This window comes from Tyto alba, unplaced genomic scaffold (genome assembly GCF_018691265.1).
Source record: "Tyto alba isolate M040663 unplaced genomic scaffold, T.alba_DEE_v4.0 Super-Scaffold_14, whole genome shotgun sequence".
Taxonomy (NCBI): Eukaryota; Metazoa; Chordata; class Aves; order Strigiformes; family Tytonidae; genus Tyto; species Tyto alba.
The window spans coordinates 14,017,614-14,034,412 of record NW_024881276.1 but is presented as its reverse complement, the minus strand read 5'-3'; the positions used below and the strand labels follow the sequence as shown (position 1 = coordinate 14,034,412).

General features: G+C 34.4%; 1 protein-coding gene across 2 annotated transcripts in view; it reads left to right on the top strand.

The window, feature by feature from the left end:
- RPS6KA3 (ribosomal protein S6 kinase A3) overlaps window positions 1-16,799 on the top strand; it is an 80,368-nt gene that overhangs the window by 50,263 nt on the left and 13,306 nt on the right. The window contains exons 9-16 of one of the 2 annotated variants that reach the window (XM_033010086.2): window positions 354-496; window positions 3,663-3,733; window positions 7,601-7,689; window positions 7,964-8,028; window positions 8,130-8,232; window positions 9,038-9,162; window positions 11,203-11,325; window positions 13,113-13,202. In XM_033010086.2, coding sequence (XP_032865977.1) covers window positions 354-496; window positions 3,663-3,733; window positions 7,601-7,689; window positions 7,964-8,028; window positions 8,130-8,232; window positions 9,038-9,162; window positions 11,203-11,325; window positions 13,113-13,202 — 809 coding nt within the window. Of the gene's footprint in view, window positions 1-353; window positions 497-3,662; window positions 3,734-7,600; window positions 7,690-7,963; window positions 8,029-8,129; window positions 8,233-9,037; window positions 9,163-11,199; window positions 11,326-13,112; window positions 13,203-16,799 lie in introns of both variants that reach the window. The other variant, XM_033010085.2, reaches the window with a different exon arrangement.

The following is a 16,799-nucleotide window of genomic DNA, read 5'->3' as shown; positions in this document are numbered from 1 at the left end:
TCTGTTCAAAGTAAAATCTTTGCATTTTCCTTTCTTTCGGTAAAGCAATATGGTAAAATAAGTAATTTTAAATGGTAGGTAATTTTGCTGTGGAGCAAATAGTGTAATTAGTTTGAAATGAATGAAATATATAAATATTTAAGTAAGATATCTGCTTTACAAGTATATCTGATGTCAGGGACCTGTGATAATGCGGGGAGGGGAGGAAAGTTCTGCAATTCCTGTCTGTGTATTTGAGTGCATATACGAATGATAGAAGCATAACATTTAACATGGCGAAAGCATTGACCGTAAGTAATTTTAAACAAAAAAAAAATTACATTTAGAACTACTTTTTTTTTTTTGTCTTCCAGATTTTGGCTTAAGTAAGGAGTCAATTGATCATGAAAAAAAAGCCTACTCTTTCTGTGGAACAGTGGAATATATGGCACCAGAAGTCGTTAATAGACGAGGCCATACACAGAGTGCAGACTGGTGGTCTTTTGGTGTTTTAATGGTAGGTTTCTGGTAAATGTAAATAATAGCAAAACTGTGCTTTGCGAGGTTTGGTGAAACAAATCAAACATTAAACTCTAAGGTGAGCTTTAAATTAATTCTAAGTACAAAAAAAGTCTAAATTATATGAAATTAATAACAATACCACAGAGTTTGGGTCAAGAATATGGACTAGGTCTCATAACAACACCAACAATATGCCATATTTTTGTTATCATTGAATTGAAATATTGTGCATTTGTTTTCGTTTGAATGATACGGAGACTAAGAGGAATACTAAATTATACAGGAAAAATACCGTCTCTTCCAAGGTAGGGAAGAAATTTAGATCCAATTTTTAAATCTGAATTTATTCTCAAGTGGAAAAAAATGAGTGATAACTTTCTAATTAGTCTCCAGTGTAATTACAACTTAGTGGAATAATGACAGCTGTTGTCACACATCAAAATAATTTAAATGACACTCAGCTGATATGGGATATAGTTGCTCAGTTGCTCATGGTGTTTCTGCAAGGATTTAAGTTCTGTGAAGTTGAGGGTCAGGGGAAATAATGTGTGTATCAAATATGGCTTTGGAAAAGAAAAATAGATTATGCTTCGTATTTTAAAAATGCTGAATGGCTTTTAATATTTATAATCTGTGTGCATTTTTGACATAAAGATTAAATAATGGCATTTTTAAAGGAAATGTTTTTGTTTTTTACTGCTTCTGCTACATATGAATGTAACAGTACAACTAATGTGTGTGCTTTGTAGTATGAGGACTCTTGTGTCTCAAAATAAGGCATCCTATCACCTTTTAATCATCTAGAATGCTGTTGTGATCTGAAAACTGACTATGTAAAAGTAGCACCTGGTAACGAAACTCTCTCCATACAGACAAGCATGCGCGCACACACACCCTCACAGCATCACATTTTATCAGTAAGAACACAGTCAGTTAAAAGGTAATTACAGTGTAGGTGCAGAATATTTGTTGTTGATAATACAGAGTTAAACTTCAGCTTTACTTTATGAAGCTGGAAAACATAATTTTGTGCTTTTAAAATGTATACGTTAAAATTGAAAATTGCTGAAAGATGTTAGATGGAACTGGTGTAGCTTTCCCAGTCTAAGCACGCTGCATTTTAAACGCTTTGGATTCTACTTTGAATACAAAAATATTACCTTAAAAAGCAAACTCTCGAAATTAGTATATGGAATATAGTGAAGTTTTCTGTAAGACATATTTTTGTTGCTCGCCTTTCTAGTTTGTGTGGTAATTTTCATAGACAATCTGTATGTATCCACTCTTAAATCATTCTTGGACTCTGTGTTGATTGAGAATTCAAGTGGTTGTTGGTGTGGTATGAGTACACAGTATCTAGATTGAAAAGAAGTTACAGCATAGAAATGGAGACTAGGAAGCTATCTCAGGAAATCATTTGGCCTCTTTTCTACTGCTAGACACTAAGTATGTTTAAACCATCCTTGAGAAGTATATTCCAATTTGTGACAGTGACTGTTTTAAGGGATGACAGACATCTAAAAAATTCATTTAAAGTTTTCAGAAGCGTTATGTATTTGTTGAGGTACTCTCCCGATGAAATAAAAGATAACTAGGGAAGGCCAGTTTTTGCTTATTCTTAAACTACTGTTGGCCTATTGATGTTGGAATATAGTATTGGGGGGAAGGAATGTGCAAATAACACGTATGCTGAGTTGTTAATACAAGTGTATATGCATGTGACAAACAGGAGCCTGCTGAAGAAACTTTTTATTTAAAGCAAGTGTAGGTGAAACATGCAGCACTACAATTTTACCTTTAAAAAAGTTTTTTTTGCAAGTGCAATTTGTGAAGATAATTCTAAACTACAGACAAACAAAAAGTGACATTTTTTTATTGTTTTGACTTTTGCTTCTCACATCTTTCTGACAACTATCTGAAGAAGTCTTAAAAGTAGGGTTTTTTCATGTTGGCACTATGTTAAATTTAAAATTATAAATATAAGTATATATGTAAAAAATAATATTTAGAGTAAAAAGTACTTAGCAGTAGTGATGAGTTAGCAGCTTTTATTCTCTAAATACTTTATAGGGTAGTAAGAAATCAAAAATTTTATTTTAATAAAAAGGGGCTTTAAGGAGTGCTGTTAGTGCAACTTCATGCTCTTATTGTAGATCTAATAGTACTACATTCACACATTATTCACTCAAGTTATCTATGTACATTTTTAATGCTTAGAAGGCCGAATATGAGTGGGTACCAGAAAAGAGGGAACTAGATGATACCTTGTGTTCAGGATGACTTAAGTTTGCACACGGTGTTCAAAGGGTTCCTTTATAATGATGTTAATTTTGATGACTTTAAGTGTATGCCATGAAATTTCATTGAACTAAATTGTTTTGCAATTCTTAAACCAAAAATCAAGATTTCTGCCTCAGAGCGTTGGCTGCTGTGACTGCTGCCAGACTGCTTTCACTCCCTCATTTAGATCTGATATCCCTGCAGTATACTGCAGCCCAACAGAAGTGCCTTTATATTTATCTATTTTTACTCAGTCACTTTCAGAACAAATCAGTATTTTAACAGTGTCTGTTGTCTACTCCCAGGCACTGTAGAATGTGCATGCATGTACTATGTAGCTCTTACGTGTTTCTTCAGGCTTTATTTCCACTGTATGCATACAGTAACTGCTTTTCATCATGCATGTCTTTGTCAATCAACTAACCTTTTTCCCCTTTCCAATGAAGGCTATGTACATGCCAGTTTTAAAATTTTTGACATTTTTAAATATCTCTGCATGAGGAGAAATTGTCACTAACTTTTGAAAGTGGAATCTTTTTTCCTAACCCCTGCTCTCTTGAAAACTAAAATACAGTTGTATAGATCAGGTCTTACAAGAATAAACTTTTTAGGCAGAAATGAATCACAGAACATTATAGTCTAAATTGGTCAGATAAAAGCATGTAAAGCAAGGTATCGATATCGGAAAATGTTTTGCAGCTTTAAAAATGGCAAAGGCTGCTCAATGTTTATAGTAATTTAAATTGTACAGTGAGAAGTTGTTTTGCACAGACTTGATTGTTAACATGCATGAATTTTGGAAGGTTAAGATGCTAAGTGGTTTTGTCAAAAATCAGATTTTGTCCAGGTAATGTAATTGATGAAAGTTTTACTCTATACAGTTTGAAATGCTCACTGGTACTCTACCTTTCCAAGGGAAAGACAGAAAAGAAACCATGACTATGATTCTCAAGTGAGTACACTCTTATTTATATATCTCATCAGGTATTCTACAGGGATGCCCTCCGGGCTGCAATATCTAATTTCTACTCTTCCCTCATTTCCAAAGGTACTGGTAAATCCTCACTCCCTATTCCATACTATTAATTCCCTTTGCCACCTATCTAATTTGCCTTTCTATTCCTCCCCCATACCAGGTACAAAAAATTTCATAGCAGCTCTTTAATCTGTAATAACTTCTCCAACCATATGATCTTTCCTATCCTATTTCCATAATATTTTTTAACTTTCTTATCCTTTTTGATAACCTGTCCATTTTTTCCTTGTTGTTTTTTGTTTTAGGTTTTTCTTTTAATTTTTGAGAAAGTATTTTCTCTCATTTTTTCTGTTACCAGCTCCTCACCCTACTCCTCTATATTACTGGTGCTGCCAAGAACTTGCTTCCCTGATACTTCCCCTATTTGCTGAAGTGCATCTTCCCTTATGTACTCTCCTGTGACTTGCCCAAGCTCCAATTTTCCCCTTTGCTATTTCCAGTATAGATTTTGCATTAGCTATATTGTAGAAATTGCTTTCCTTCATGCAGTTAACGTTCTTGTTTTTGCTAATGAAGACCTGCTTTTTTGTCCTTGCTGATCCCCTACATATTCTCTGAATTAATACAACCTATGACATAATTGTCCCACTTTTGGGACTGTAGCCTAACACTGTGCAAACAACTCTGTTATATCATAGTTCCACTTCTCTGTTTCCGTCCAATTTTTTACTAATACCATTTTTTTTTTTCTCATGGAAGCTCATAAGACTATTTTAGTTTTCTCATTTTTCTGCTTCATTGTTTATCGTTGTTTGTAGCTCTGTTACCACTTGTCTACCCATGTATCAGTCAGCATTTCTTTTGCACCAACAGCCTGTTTTGAAAAGTAAATATATGAAATTATTTCATATTTTTTCTAAGAATTAGAATGTAAAAACTACTAGAAAAAAAAAAACTCATTTTCCTTGCTTTTGCTTTCATAATGCATATATGTTATGTTATTCTTTGCCCTTGTTTTTCTTCCTGGTGTCTTATATTTGCAAATATATTTAGTGATATTAGTTTCTTCTGCTGCCTCAACACCATACCAATTCAAATCTTCTTGTTGTGATTATTGAATGTCTTTATCTAAAAGGTTGTGTCTATTCACAGCAAGCGTAAACTCCTTTTGACCACCTCCAATTTATAAGAAGCTAGTCTGAGATAGTTCTACTATACTCTCACTTATTTCAGGAGCCATGCATTTTTTTGTATTCATGTCTCATGAGTCACATCTTTCTCTTCTTTTCTCTGCCTGCATGTGACTCCATTCCATTCCTCAACAGTCTTTCCACTGTTGCTACAAAAATCTTCTGTATTCAGCTGCCATGTATAATATCCTCCTTGCATCTCCCCAGTTAATTGACATTCATAATTACTTTCAGATTTCATCTGAGCATGTATCTCTAATTCCCTTTCCAGCTTCTTTCTTTTCTCACCTCCTAGTCTTTGTAATTGTCATTAGTTTGAGCACTGCACAAAAAATGTGGTATGAAGTAAAGAAAATTTACCTCCCTTTTAATGTTCTGTACACTTATGATTATTAAATACATATAAATCTATTTTGCTGCTGGTAAAATGAACAGCTGTAAACCAGATGATATTCTAAGTCTTTTCTGATATGTTCACATTTTTTGTCTGGCTCCACAAGAGTGGCAGTATGTTTATTTTTTATTTTCTATATGCTAGTAAATTACTATATCTGTCCTTAAATTTTTCATAAAATTGTTTAAAATGGACAGGTGTGCATACAAATTCATATTTTCATAGTGTATCACTTAAGATATATTGCTTTTCTTACCTTCTGTTCTTGAAAATCCACAGAAAATGTATTCTTCTTACAACACATGTTTTTTCTGCACTCTATTTCTCACAACATTACCAAGACAAGTTTTTTTTTATTCTTGTGTTTCACCTAAAACTGAGAAACTCTGCAATTTGAATAAATCCTAGTTTGCAGCAATGAAGTTAATTATTTAAAACCGTCTTTTCTCCTTTACTAAAGAGGTATGCCTTCATATAAAATTTTGTCTTTGTCCATCAGGTATATCAGAAAAAAAATTGCTGTCACTCATGTAACCTAGGAACTCTGAGGACCTGGCGATCACCTTTTCTTCTTCTGTGTCATCTGGATAGTAAAGGATTTTGTGAAAGGTGTTCCTTCATGATGGAAAGGCAGCAATAACAGTCTTAATCTCTGTGGTTTGTGCAAGGGCCTCCAATTTACTCCCCTGTGGACTGCAGTACATAGCAGTCCTCTCGAATTTCTTCTACGTATTCAATTTATTCTACATATTCAGTGATTCATTGAGTCACTTCACCGTAAGATTAATTGCAGTTATGTTGCTGGCCTGGTTTTAGGTTTTTATATGCAGTTGACCTCTCATGCTGAACCTCCAGAGCTGTATCCTACTGTTGGAGCTGTTTTGGATTATAATAGGACAAAGATTTCTACCCACTCCAATACAGTCATATCATATTTAGTTGTCTCTTCTCTGTCCTTCAATAACATCATAAATGATACCATTGTGCTTCTGTTCCTTGCTTCCTTCTTGCAATGTAGCTCTGTGATACTTTGCTGTGAGCAGAAATGACATCAAGTGAACATGCAATGTAATCACTGCATATAAAGTGCATGAATAAGAATTCAGCTGCTAGTGGTGCACAGCAAGTATGGAAGCATTGGGTGGCCCACTTCACTTCGTTGCTGGTCTTGATCTGCCTGTAGTATGATATTGAAGAGCCCTAAGAAGACAGTTTTTCAGACTTCCCACCTCCCTTGGCTTCTTTCATGTTGAAAGGAATGGAAAATTTAGTAAATTATGGTTTTAAAGTAATGAATAGTGAATCAATGGCAACATGTATGCGCTTGCTGAAGTGACACAGGGGTGGACCTCTACAAATAGTTGGAATGCAAGGCGAATCATGTCTTCTGGTTGAAACATCGGGAAGCACAAGAAAGCTTGTGTCATGGATTGCTATGGAAAAATACAAGCTACAGGTTGAATGAGAGATGGAAGGGAGGGAATTGTATCCATCTTTACAATTATCATGGTCATAAGAAAAAGTGAGACCTAGTAACAGCGAGGATACAGGCTCAACATTAAACGGAGAGGAGAAAAATATGACAAGGATTACAAATCAAAATTAATGACAGAACCACAAAAACTTAATCTAAGAATTCAGGACTGGCAAGTTGGAAAGTAGTAGTTGAAATGGATTGCAGGGGGTGCAAAAAGAAAGAAAGAAGGGAGTGACCTTGTTTTTCCGTACTAATCTTGCAAGATCTGTCCTACTTTAATTCAATTTCTATCTTCTAGCTTAGGTTTTCTGTTGTTTTGCTTGGATGTTCTTGGTATATGCCATACTGCGGTAGTTTTCTTACCTCTTCTAAACTGTCTTTTATCTTGCTATCAGAATGGATTTGCTTGGTTGGTGTCATTTGGTAATAACTGGACTTAAAAGTAGATCAAAGCGTATTATAAAAATTTACAAGTTTCTAAACTGTTATCCTGTAACTATTCTTTTCTACATTTTTTTTTAATCACCTCTTCCTCTGCTTACGCTCCTGAGTCATTACTGAAAATACTACACTACTCAAAACGGGGGGGGGGGGGGAAAAAAAGAAATTACATGTTTACATGACTGACAGCACTTTTGCTTTGTTTCTGATGTCTGAAGGCAATTTCTCAGTGATGCTATTTTGTTTGATATGGATTTATTGAATGACAAGGGACAGGGGGAATTCAGAGTTAATTCTTACCTAAATATGTTTGTATGCTATTAATTATTTTTGTTCTATAGGGCCAAACTTGGAATGCCCCAGTTCTTGAGTCCTGAAGCACAGAGCCTTCTGCGAATGCTCTTCAAAAGAAACCCAGCAAACAGATTAGGTAAAGTGTTTAGCAGAATATTTTAAATTTGATCATAATATTGATAACATCACTGATCACTAAACTGACTAAATAAATTTGTAGTTTCTTAGGTAAAATAGGGTTTGAAGTAAAAACATAGTTTGCCTGCTTGCTTTTCTAATGATAAACAAATTATAATTTCTGCTATTCTTACATCTAAAATTAATTCAGATAAATAAGAAATATAATTTTGCTAGTCATTCTTTTGACCAAGAAGAAAATAATTCACAGACATTTTTCTTCCTTATAAAAGGAGCAGGTCCAGATGGAGTTGAAGAGATTAAAAGGCATGCATTCTTTTCCAAAATAGATTGGAATGTGAGTATCTAATTCAAAATTAATTCAGTAAATTTCTTAGTTAAGTGTTTGGCGGTGTTGTATAACTTTTTAATTCACTCTGGCCTGTGCCTTCTCTTCAGAAATTGTACAGGAGAGAAATTCATCCCCCTTTTAAACCTGCAACTGGCAGACCTGAAGATACGTTTTATTTTGACCCTGAGTTTACAGCAAAAACTCCAAAAGGTAAAAAGAGAAGAATGAAACAATTTATGTATTCAAAAATTAGCAACATTGTTCCTGTTCAGCTTATGTAAAGTGTCTTGTTCTTCCAGGAGCTTCTGGGATAAATAAGTGCTCGCAGACTATAAACTATTCCATAGTTCATAAAGCTCTTTCTGGTCTCTAGTATAAATATATCATGAGGAATGACTTGATTGTCCTATGTTAAAGTAATCCTTAGAAACAAAACATATATATAAATTCAATTTTATTTACCTAAATAATCTCATTTTTTTTAATTCAAAGAGACTATCCATGTCTATGTCTCTTTAAAAGCTATATTATATGGCTTCATTTAATTCATGATGGTGACTCTACATACTGTAATATATGTAGAAGCTTAGTCATTTCAGGCTTTGGGAGGCAAAGTTGATGTTTCAGTGCAATTTGTCTCTGCATAGTTTTACACTGATCCATTCAAAATATGATAGAAATTTCTGTCTTTAGAAATTTTGGTACTTCTCCTCCATAAATATAGCATTGATATGCTGCTATATGTAAATATTTTCTGCAAAGTACTGTTTTTTGTATAAGAAAATATTGTCTGACAGTAATATGATCTTTGTAGCCATTGATTATCAGTTGTGTTTCTAGATGGCACATGCAAATCAATTCAGTAATTATTTGTATTTGGGTCCCCAAACACTTTCTGCAAATTCCAGTTTCTGTGTACTTTATACAGTAAAGCTGTAGTTTGCTCTTCCAAGTAGATATAATCTCATCTCTACATTTTTAAAAACTGCTTGTAAGTAGATGATGTGTTTTTCAGATTCACCTGGTATCCCACCTAGTGCTAATGCACATCAACTTTTTCGGGGATTTAGTTTTGTAGCTATTGCATCAGATGATGAAAGCCAAGCAATGCAGACAGTTGGAGTTCATTCAATTGTCCAGGTGAGTACATCTGCTATAAAAAAAAAAAAAAAAGTCTATAAAGCAGTATTGCTGTCTCTTGGTGGAGGGATTGTTTGCTTCATCACAGAATGAAGTACCATGACAAAGGCATTATCAGCTTTATACAAGAAAAGTAAAGCTCAGATTATTTTATGCAAAGGAAACCTCTGATGGTACAGGACCTATGTAATTACTGAGAAGTCACTGGTGTGAATAGGCTTCAACCCTTAAATGAAAACGTCCTACTATATGTACTGTATTAACTCTTTAATATCAAGCCATAATTATAAGGTAGAAGGGAGTAACAGACGTCTTCATCTTTTTCCACTATGCATGAAAATATTAGTTGATTCCTGCAGTGCAGTAGGAGGCACTGGAGTACAATTGTGAATTGTATCTGGATGTTTCGGACCGCCGTATATTTTGGAACTCATGACTCAGGACATATTCCATCCTTCCCAAGCCACTTTAAGTTAAGGTGCTAATCTGTGAGATTTTGTGATTAATTTCAGTCTATCATACAAGTCAATGTTACAGTACGCACACAAGCTTTGGCTTCCTACCAGTATTAGAATGACTCCAATAAAGTCTCCCTTATTAATAATTGTGAGGTTGTCACATTTAATAGCCTAATGCAGTTGCTATTATGTATTCTATTACTGCCAGTACTGATTATCTTTGGACAACAAACCTTCGGATAGGTGCAGTTTTGTGTGAGACAAGAAATGTGGACCTCATGCTCAAATGGGAAGAAGCACGCCCTGCCTCCTTATGAGGCTGAGGTTATTCTGAAAGCATGCTTCAGCACTGGAGAGTTTACAACCAGTGGGAAAGAAGCAGATGTTGCATGTACAGGAAAGAAAACTGGAAGACCTCTGCAAAAATTGTATTTCTTCCTCTTTCTGCTTTTAATAATTATAATTACTGAGGAAGACTGAGTCATGAAAACCAACTGATGATCTAAATTGTGTTGAAAACTTACTGGTATATAGGCAGGAATAAAAATGTATGCTGTATGATTGGGTTTATTTATATTTTTCACTGCAAGGATATTTTGCAAATGTCTGAGAATTTTTCAGAAACAATTTATTCAGAACATGAATAGCTCTTATATTTCTTTAATCCTCTCATGTCTAGAGTAGTCGTGACAGGCTTGTTCATACACATTACCTGTTTTATGTGGAATAAACCATTACCCTTTAAGGGGTTTGGATCTTTTTTTGATTCTGAAGAAGCTGTCTGATTTGGTATACACATCAGAATGACTTCTGGCCCTGAAGTCTTGCTAAAAGTTTCTGCAAGCTTTTCTATGCTCCTTCTTTCCCACACAGTTTTGTGGATTAAATTCTTTCTCTTTGTATATGGTTTCCTCCTCGTAAAGGCCTGTGTCTCTGCTGCCTTTCCTCTGTGCCCCTCAACCGCTTCCTCACTCCTATTTCCTCTTTTCTGTGCTGCAGGATACCCAGATGGTTTCCTGCAAATGCTTTGCATCCTTTGCACAAACTCCTTATACTAGAACACCATTTCCTTCCCTTACAAGAGTGAACACTTGTCCTTCTTTCAGCTTTTTATTTCTGTGAAAGGATTTTTTGACTTCCATTGCATGCAATTTCTGGTTAATCTGATTCTATTCAGTCAGTATGTCTGAATTTTCCAGCTGGCATTCATCTGTTCAGATAATAGAAACAGTGATGCTTTTTCACCATTATTTTATCATTATTTTATCATGTAGTCCTCTGATCTGTAGTCCTCTTATTTGTTTTGGAGATTCTATCTTTAAATTAATAAATCAGTAACCAGAAAAGTCATGTTGTCAGTTTCTGAAATACAGTGTGCATTATTTACAATGTGTCTAATATATAATTTATGTCATAGTAATATCATGCAGAAGGTAGTGGCTATTTAGACCACTTTGACCTAGTACAGCCATCAGTTTAAAATTCAAAGCAAATCAGTAGGAATTAAAAAACTTATATAATTGACCTTTATATTAAAAATATTTATGATATTCATTAATTGAGAATGTTATTTTGGTAGCAGTTGCACAGGAACAGCATTCAGTTTACTGATGGATATGAAGTAAAGGAAGATATTGGAGTTGGGTCTTATTCTATCTGCAAGAGATGTATTCATAAAGGTTCAAACATGGAATATGCTGTAAAGGTAATTAAGTTGTTACAAAATGCACTGTTTTCAGGATTTTGCATCATTAATTTATTTGCCATAAATAACATAGCAAATTAAGATAATTTTTTAATAAAAAAGGATTTTAGATGAATATGTGAATTATACTAATCAACCAAATAGAATATTTACTGGCAGATATTTACATGGAATTGCTATAGGTTTTGTTATCTATATGCTGGTTTGGGTGGTGAAAAGCAATCTTCAGTCTTTGAAACACCTATGTAATTACAGTAAAACTGATGGGAGTTATATGACTGCTTCTAGAAGAAAATGTGCTATGAAAAACTTACATGACTTTTCATCATTTTTTAAAATGTGATTGATTACTTTTATTTAAACATGGTTATATATAGGGTTTTTGCTTCCAAAGTAGATTCATAAATTCTCCTATATCTAGGAGTTTGTAACAGTGCTTAAGTCCGGTATACTTTCCAGAATAAACTTAATCTTTGCTAATTTTTAAAAAGGTTTCTAATGTTGTTTTTATGTTACTTTGTCAGGCTTTCCAGCACTTCTTTGAAGGCCTTAAATTTTTATTTGAAATCAGTAGAGTTCCCAGAAGTGGAATGATAAGGGTGTTTTGTCTTTCTGTATAACACTTTGGGGATGAATGGTTACTATGAAAGCAGTAGTATGGATTAGCAGACTTTAAAAGGGTGAGGAAGGGGGAGGGGAATTTAAATCCTCTACTGTGAAGCAGTTCTCTTTTTGAATTGTTGAACAGTTTACTAATTAATTTATCCTCCCATTCTACATATTTAAGTATGTTTTGCTGTAGCCTTGGACGCAGATTGTGTACTGAAAACCCTCCAGTTTAAATTTGGTAGTTACATGCTTGTGTTTTATTCTGGTTCTGGCCAGGAACAGATTTGACTTCTGTGCTTGTAATTTGAAGTAATTTCTTGAAACTGGAAGAAAGTACTGGCATAGCTGTTAATTCTCTAAGCCGTAACATTTATTGTGAAGATTGCCTTGCTTTTCTGTTGCCTCTGTTGTGGCTTTTTTTTCCTCAAGGAATCATGAAAAAAGAATGTGATCAGTGTCTGATGTGTTAGGATGGTGCTGGTAGCATTAAGGGTTTAAGGATGTTAAGAAGAAGAAGGGGGTAAGACAGAGATGGAGAAGACATTAGAGGCAATTTTACAGTTCAGAAGGAGAGGAAAAAAAGGAGAAGAATAAGAATATTTTTTAAGTAGGCAAAAATAATATTCTGCTTGTTTGAAGAGGGAGAACTTCAGAGCCTTATAGCAAGCTGCCAGAGATTCAAATGAACTTCCATAATAGAATGCTTGTCTAAATTAACACTGATGAATTTTTCCTTTGTCTTATTTTTGATTCCCTTACTCTCCTGCTTTGTCTTTTGCTGCACTAAACATTTGTTTGAGATTAGCTTTGTGAAAATTGGTTCATTAGCATTGTCAAACCAGTATCTCATGTCAAATTAGGAACTTCCTGTTTTATTAAATGGTGGGTGACTGAAGTCTTATCTATTGAACAGCCTTGCATTATTTACCACAGCCTGAGGGATCAAATCACTTATCCTCCAAAACTGTTCTCAACTGAGAGATTTTTTTCATGTTTTCACAATGTTTTTTGCTTTGCCTTGCTGTTCCAGTTTAACAAACTTTGTTTTGGTTATAATCCATGCCGTTTACCACCAACAATGAGTAGTGCTTATCTGTTTACGCTAGTAAGAACACCAGTGTTACAGTATATAATATTCACAAAAATAATTATGCCTATGTATCTGTTTGCTCTTATAGATTATTGACAAGAGTAAAAGAGATCCAACAGAGGAGATTGAAATCCTACTGCGCTATGGACAGCATCCAAATATAATTACCCTAAAAGATGTAAGTACTGTGTTAAAGACATCCTTTAGTGTATTATAATTGCATATCACTTTCTAATTTGAGAGATGACAAACTACATGATTTAGATGTATGTCCATGTTTTTCAGTATTTAAAAATAAAACAATGTCCTAATGCCATTTATTCAACAATACCCACTCTTGTACTGAGATGTCTCATTGTCCTCTTTTAAAGATTCTCATATTCTGGTACAATGTAATCCCGAGCGGTCAAATAATTCATCCTTCATAAATCCTAGCACAGGAATAATTTGTGTCATGTTGGCAGTGTTTTTAAAAAAATAAACAAGTTTTTTGATTACCTAGTTAACTTTGAATCTACTTTTGTTTACATTAGTCAAAAGCAATTTTAAAGTGCGTTATTGTATAACTGAGGACTCACTGTTAGCACAATAACCGAAGTAATTTTCATGGACAGTAATGGGTATTACTCAGTGGTAGACAAAACCTTTTCATATCCATAGTCATCACTTTTCTTTACCTAGTATCTTTATCTGTTCTTTGTATGGAAGATTATCTAGCTATTTTTCTCTTGTATTATTTGCTCTGACCATGGAAACACTTTGACCATAAAAAGCAAAGAATAACGTAAGTTGGGTGGTAGAGGTTTTCAGAGTGAACAGTAGATTCTGATGACCTAACAGAAAAAGAAAATTGTCTTTCTCTCCTTGATTATGTATTAAAGAGGATTAAAAATTAAAAGGCATGTACTAATGACTTCCTGAGTGTGCATGAAAGTATTCTGGTCCCCAAAACAAAAACCTCAGGCAAAACAGCTAACCATTTCCAGGAAGCTGAGCTCAGCTGAAGGGAGATTCTCAAACATTCAAGTCATTAAAACAGTAGCTCGTAAATACTGTGGAGATGAGTACTAAGAGAGCTCTAGCTCTGCCTAAAGGTCTTCTCCTACTATAATCTGTTTTCACTTTATCAATGTCATATAGTTTGGCCCTTTCTTGGGAGAACAAAGTCAGACATCTAAGGGAGCTCACCACAAAACTTACCTTATTCCAAGCTAGATATTATGATTACAGTTCCACTTTCTGTTTGTTCTGCATCTCACAGCTGGACAATAAAGCTACCTGAAAGCAACTGTGCTAACATGGAAGCTGCATCAGCATTCACGTTGCTTTTAGTGCTGCATGATAGGTGTGTTACTTTAATTCATAATAGAGGTTATGCTATTCAAGCAAGAAAACAAACATAAGGAATGTGAGTACTTATCTGAACTTCAGCATTATGAATATTTTACACTGAGAGTAGAGAAGCCCAGGCAGCCTTGAGAAGTTGCCACATATGCTGAATTATTTTACTTTGTAATTAATTCATCATCATCATCATTAGTCATCTTCCAGCAGGAGCCATCTTTCATTCACATAAACAGTGATACACAAAAAGCAAAACGAAACTACAGAAAAACCCCCCACCCTTAAGTCCACAGAGGAAGAAAGACAGTAGGCTGTAATTCTCTTATTTCTACTCCAGATCAATTCCTCAGGCAGAGTTTATGGAAGTATGTCCAGTGTAAGGAAAGAGCTATAGGATTCATATGTAATAGAAACTTGTGTAATATCCACTACTGTAAGAATTTAACATTAAGTTTTCATGGTCCTAATGTAGATGCATGGGACGGATTGCTTGCATATCCCACAATATAGTGGTGTGCTATTACAACTTTCAGAGGAAAGAACAAGGAGTACTTGGCCTTCATGCCTCAAGCTGATCAAGAGCACCATGTATTATTATACAGATAAAACTCAGTATAGATTTGACTCAATTTTTCACTCAGTTCACACCAAAATTCAAATGTTTCTATTTTGAAATGCCAACATAAAATGTTTCAGCATTTAAGTGCATGTATTTGGAAATTACTATTCTGTGAGAATTTATTTCTTTCTTTCCTTGTATTTCAAGAATAAATGCAGTAATATTTGAATTTAGGTTAGGATGGAAATTTTCATTTTTTCTTGGCTTTTTTATGTAATTCAAGTCTGAAGGTGTTTGGATTGAAACAATGTATATTCAAAAGACCAAATTCTTTCTGCAATGTACAGTCCTCTGGGGTTTTTCCTTCTGATTGTTATCAGTGGCCTTTTTCAGTTACACGGTATATAAACAAAAGAAGGAGCTATATTGTGCTAAATCAGATGTCCTTCTTATCCAGTATCCTGCCTCTGACAGTGGCCATTAGTGGATGCCTAGGAAACAGTGTAAGAATGGAGGAAGCACACAGCTTCCAACGAACCATTACCTAGAAACTTCCTGTGCCAGACCATTATATGTATTTTACCCTTTTTTACCTATTAGTTACTGTTCTGTAACAGAACTTTTGTTCTAGTTTGAGTTATTTAAAGCATTGGCTGAAGAATCTTTTCAGAAGCATTTAGAAACCTGAATACCATATATCCAGTCTCCCTGTCCAAGCTCTTATTTATGAGTTTAAAAAAACCTCCTAATACGTATGTGAAATCTTATTTCACTTTGCAAAAACCATGTTCTCTTTCTCCATTACATTATACTTTGTTCATGTCCCTGCATCTGTTTCTCACCATAGTTTCATCCAGTTTGCCTGGTAGAGAAGACACACTGACTGATCTTTGGCACGTGCCAGGAGTTCATTTAAAACACTAGCATCACATTTATGATCTCAGCATAATACTGTGCACCTAACGGTGAAGAAAACTTCAACAGTATTTATTCAGTGCAAACAACTAAGTTGATAATACCATTAGAGAAATCAGGGCGAGGGGAATGGTTTGTTTGAGGTATTTGGGTTGGGTTTTTTTGGCAGGCAGACAGGACCAGCAAGGGGTAGCAGATAAAACAGTAACCAAATGCAAATTTTGCTTGAATGCCTCCTACAGTACTGAGATGTGTGTGCTCTGTCATGTCAAATGAAATAAGCTTATTTCTTCACATTATACCAGGATTACAGAGAGGATGCCTATAAAAAAACAAATCTAAAATGCCAGTTTAGTAGCTAGAATGAGATAATTTTGCTTTTTAATACTGTGTAATATTTAAAGTCTTAATACAAACACATTCAGATGATCAGTCATTTCTAATTCATGGAGGAAAAATTGCTGTTAAATGAGAACATAGAAACCCAGCATGTCTTCATATCCTTAAGTTCATAAGCTTGTAAAGCCTGCAGAATTATTTCTTTAACGCTCTTCCCTCTTTTTTATTTTGCGAGAAAATAAATCCTTTTGTATAGTTAAGAGCACAAAAATTTCTAAGCTTAGAACTTTAGTAGCCTGTATTTCCAAGTTATCTTAAGACAACAAAACTGAGATGAATATTCTTTTATCTGATACCTATTCCTAAATTTCTTTTACTACACCTTGGATAATTTTCTACTTAAACACAAACTAGTTTTCATTTTGCATGTATTACTGAAGAGACCCATTCCAATATCACCATAAAAATAGGTTGAAATAGTAATAGGGAACAGAGTCTGTAAAAGGTTTTGATAAAGCAGGAACCACTTTCTGGATTAAGTTAAAACCCCAAGAAAGTGCAACAGAAATTAAATGCTTAAGTATACCTTAAAACATGTTTTGATATAGTTCAGTCTGT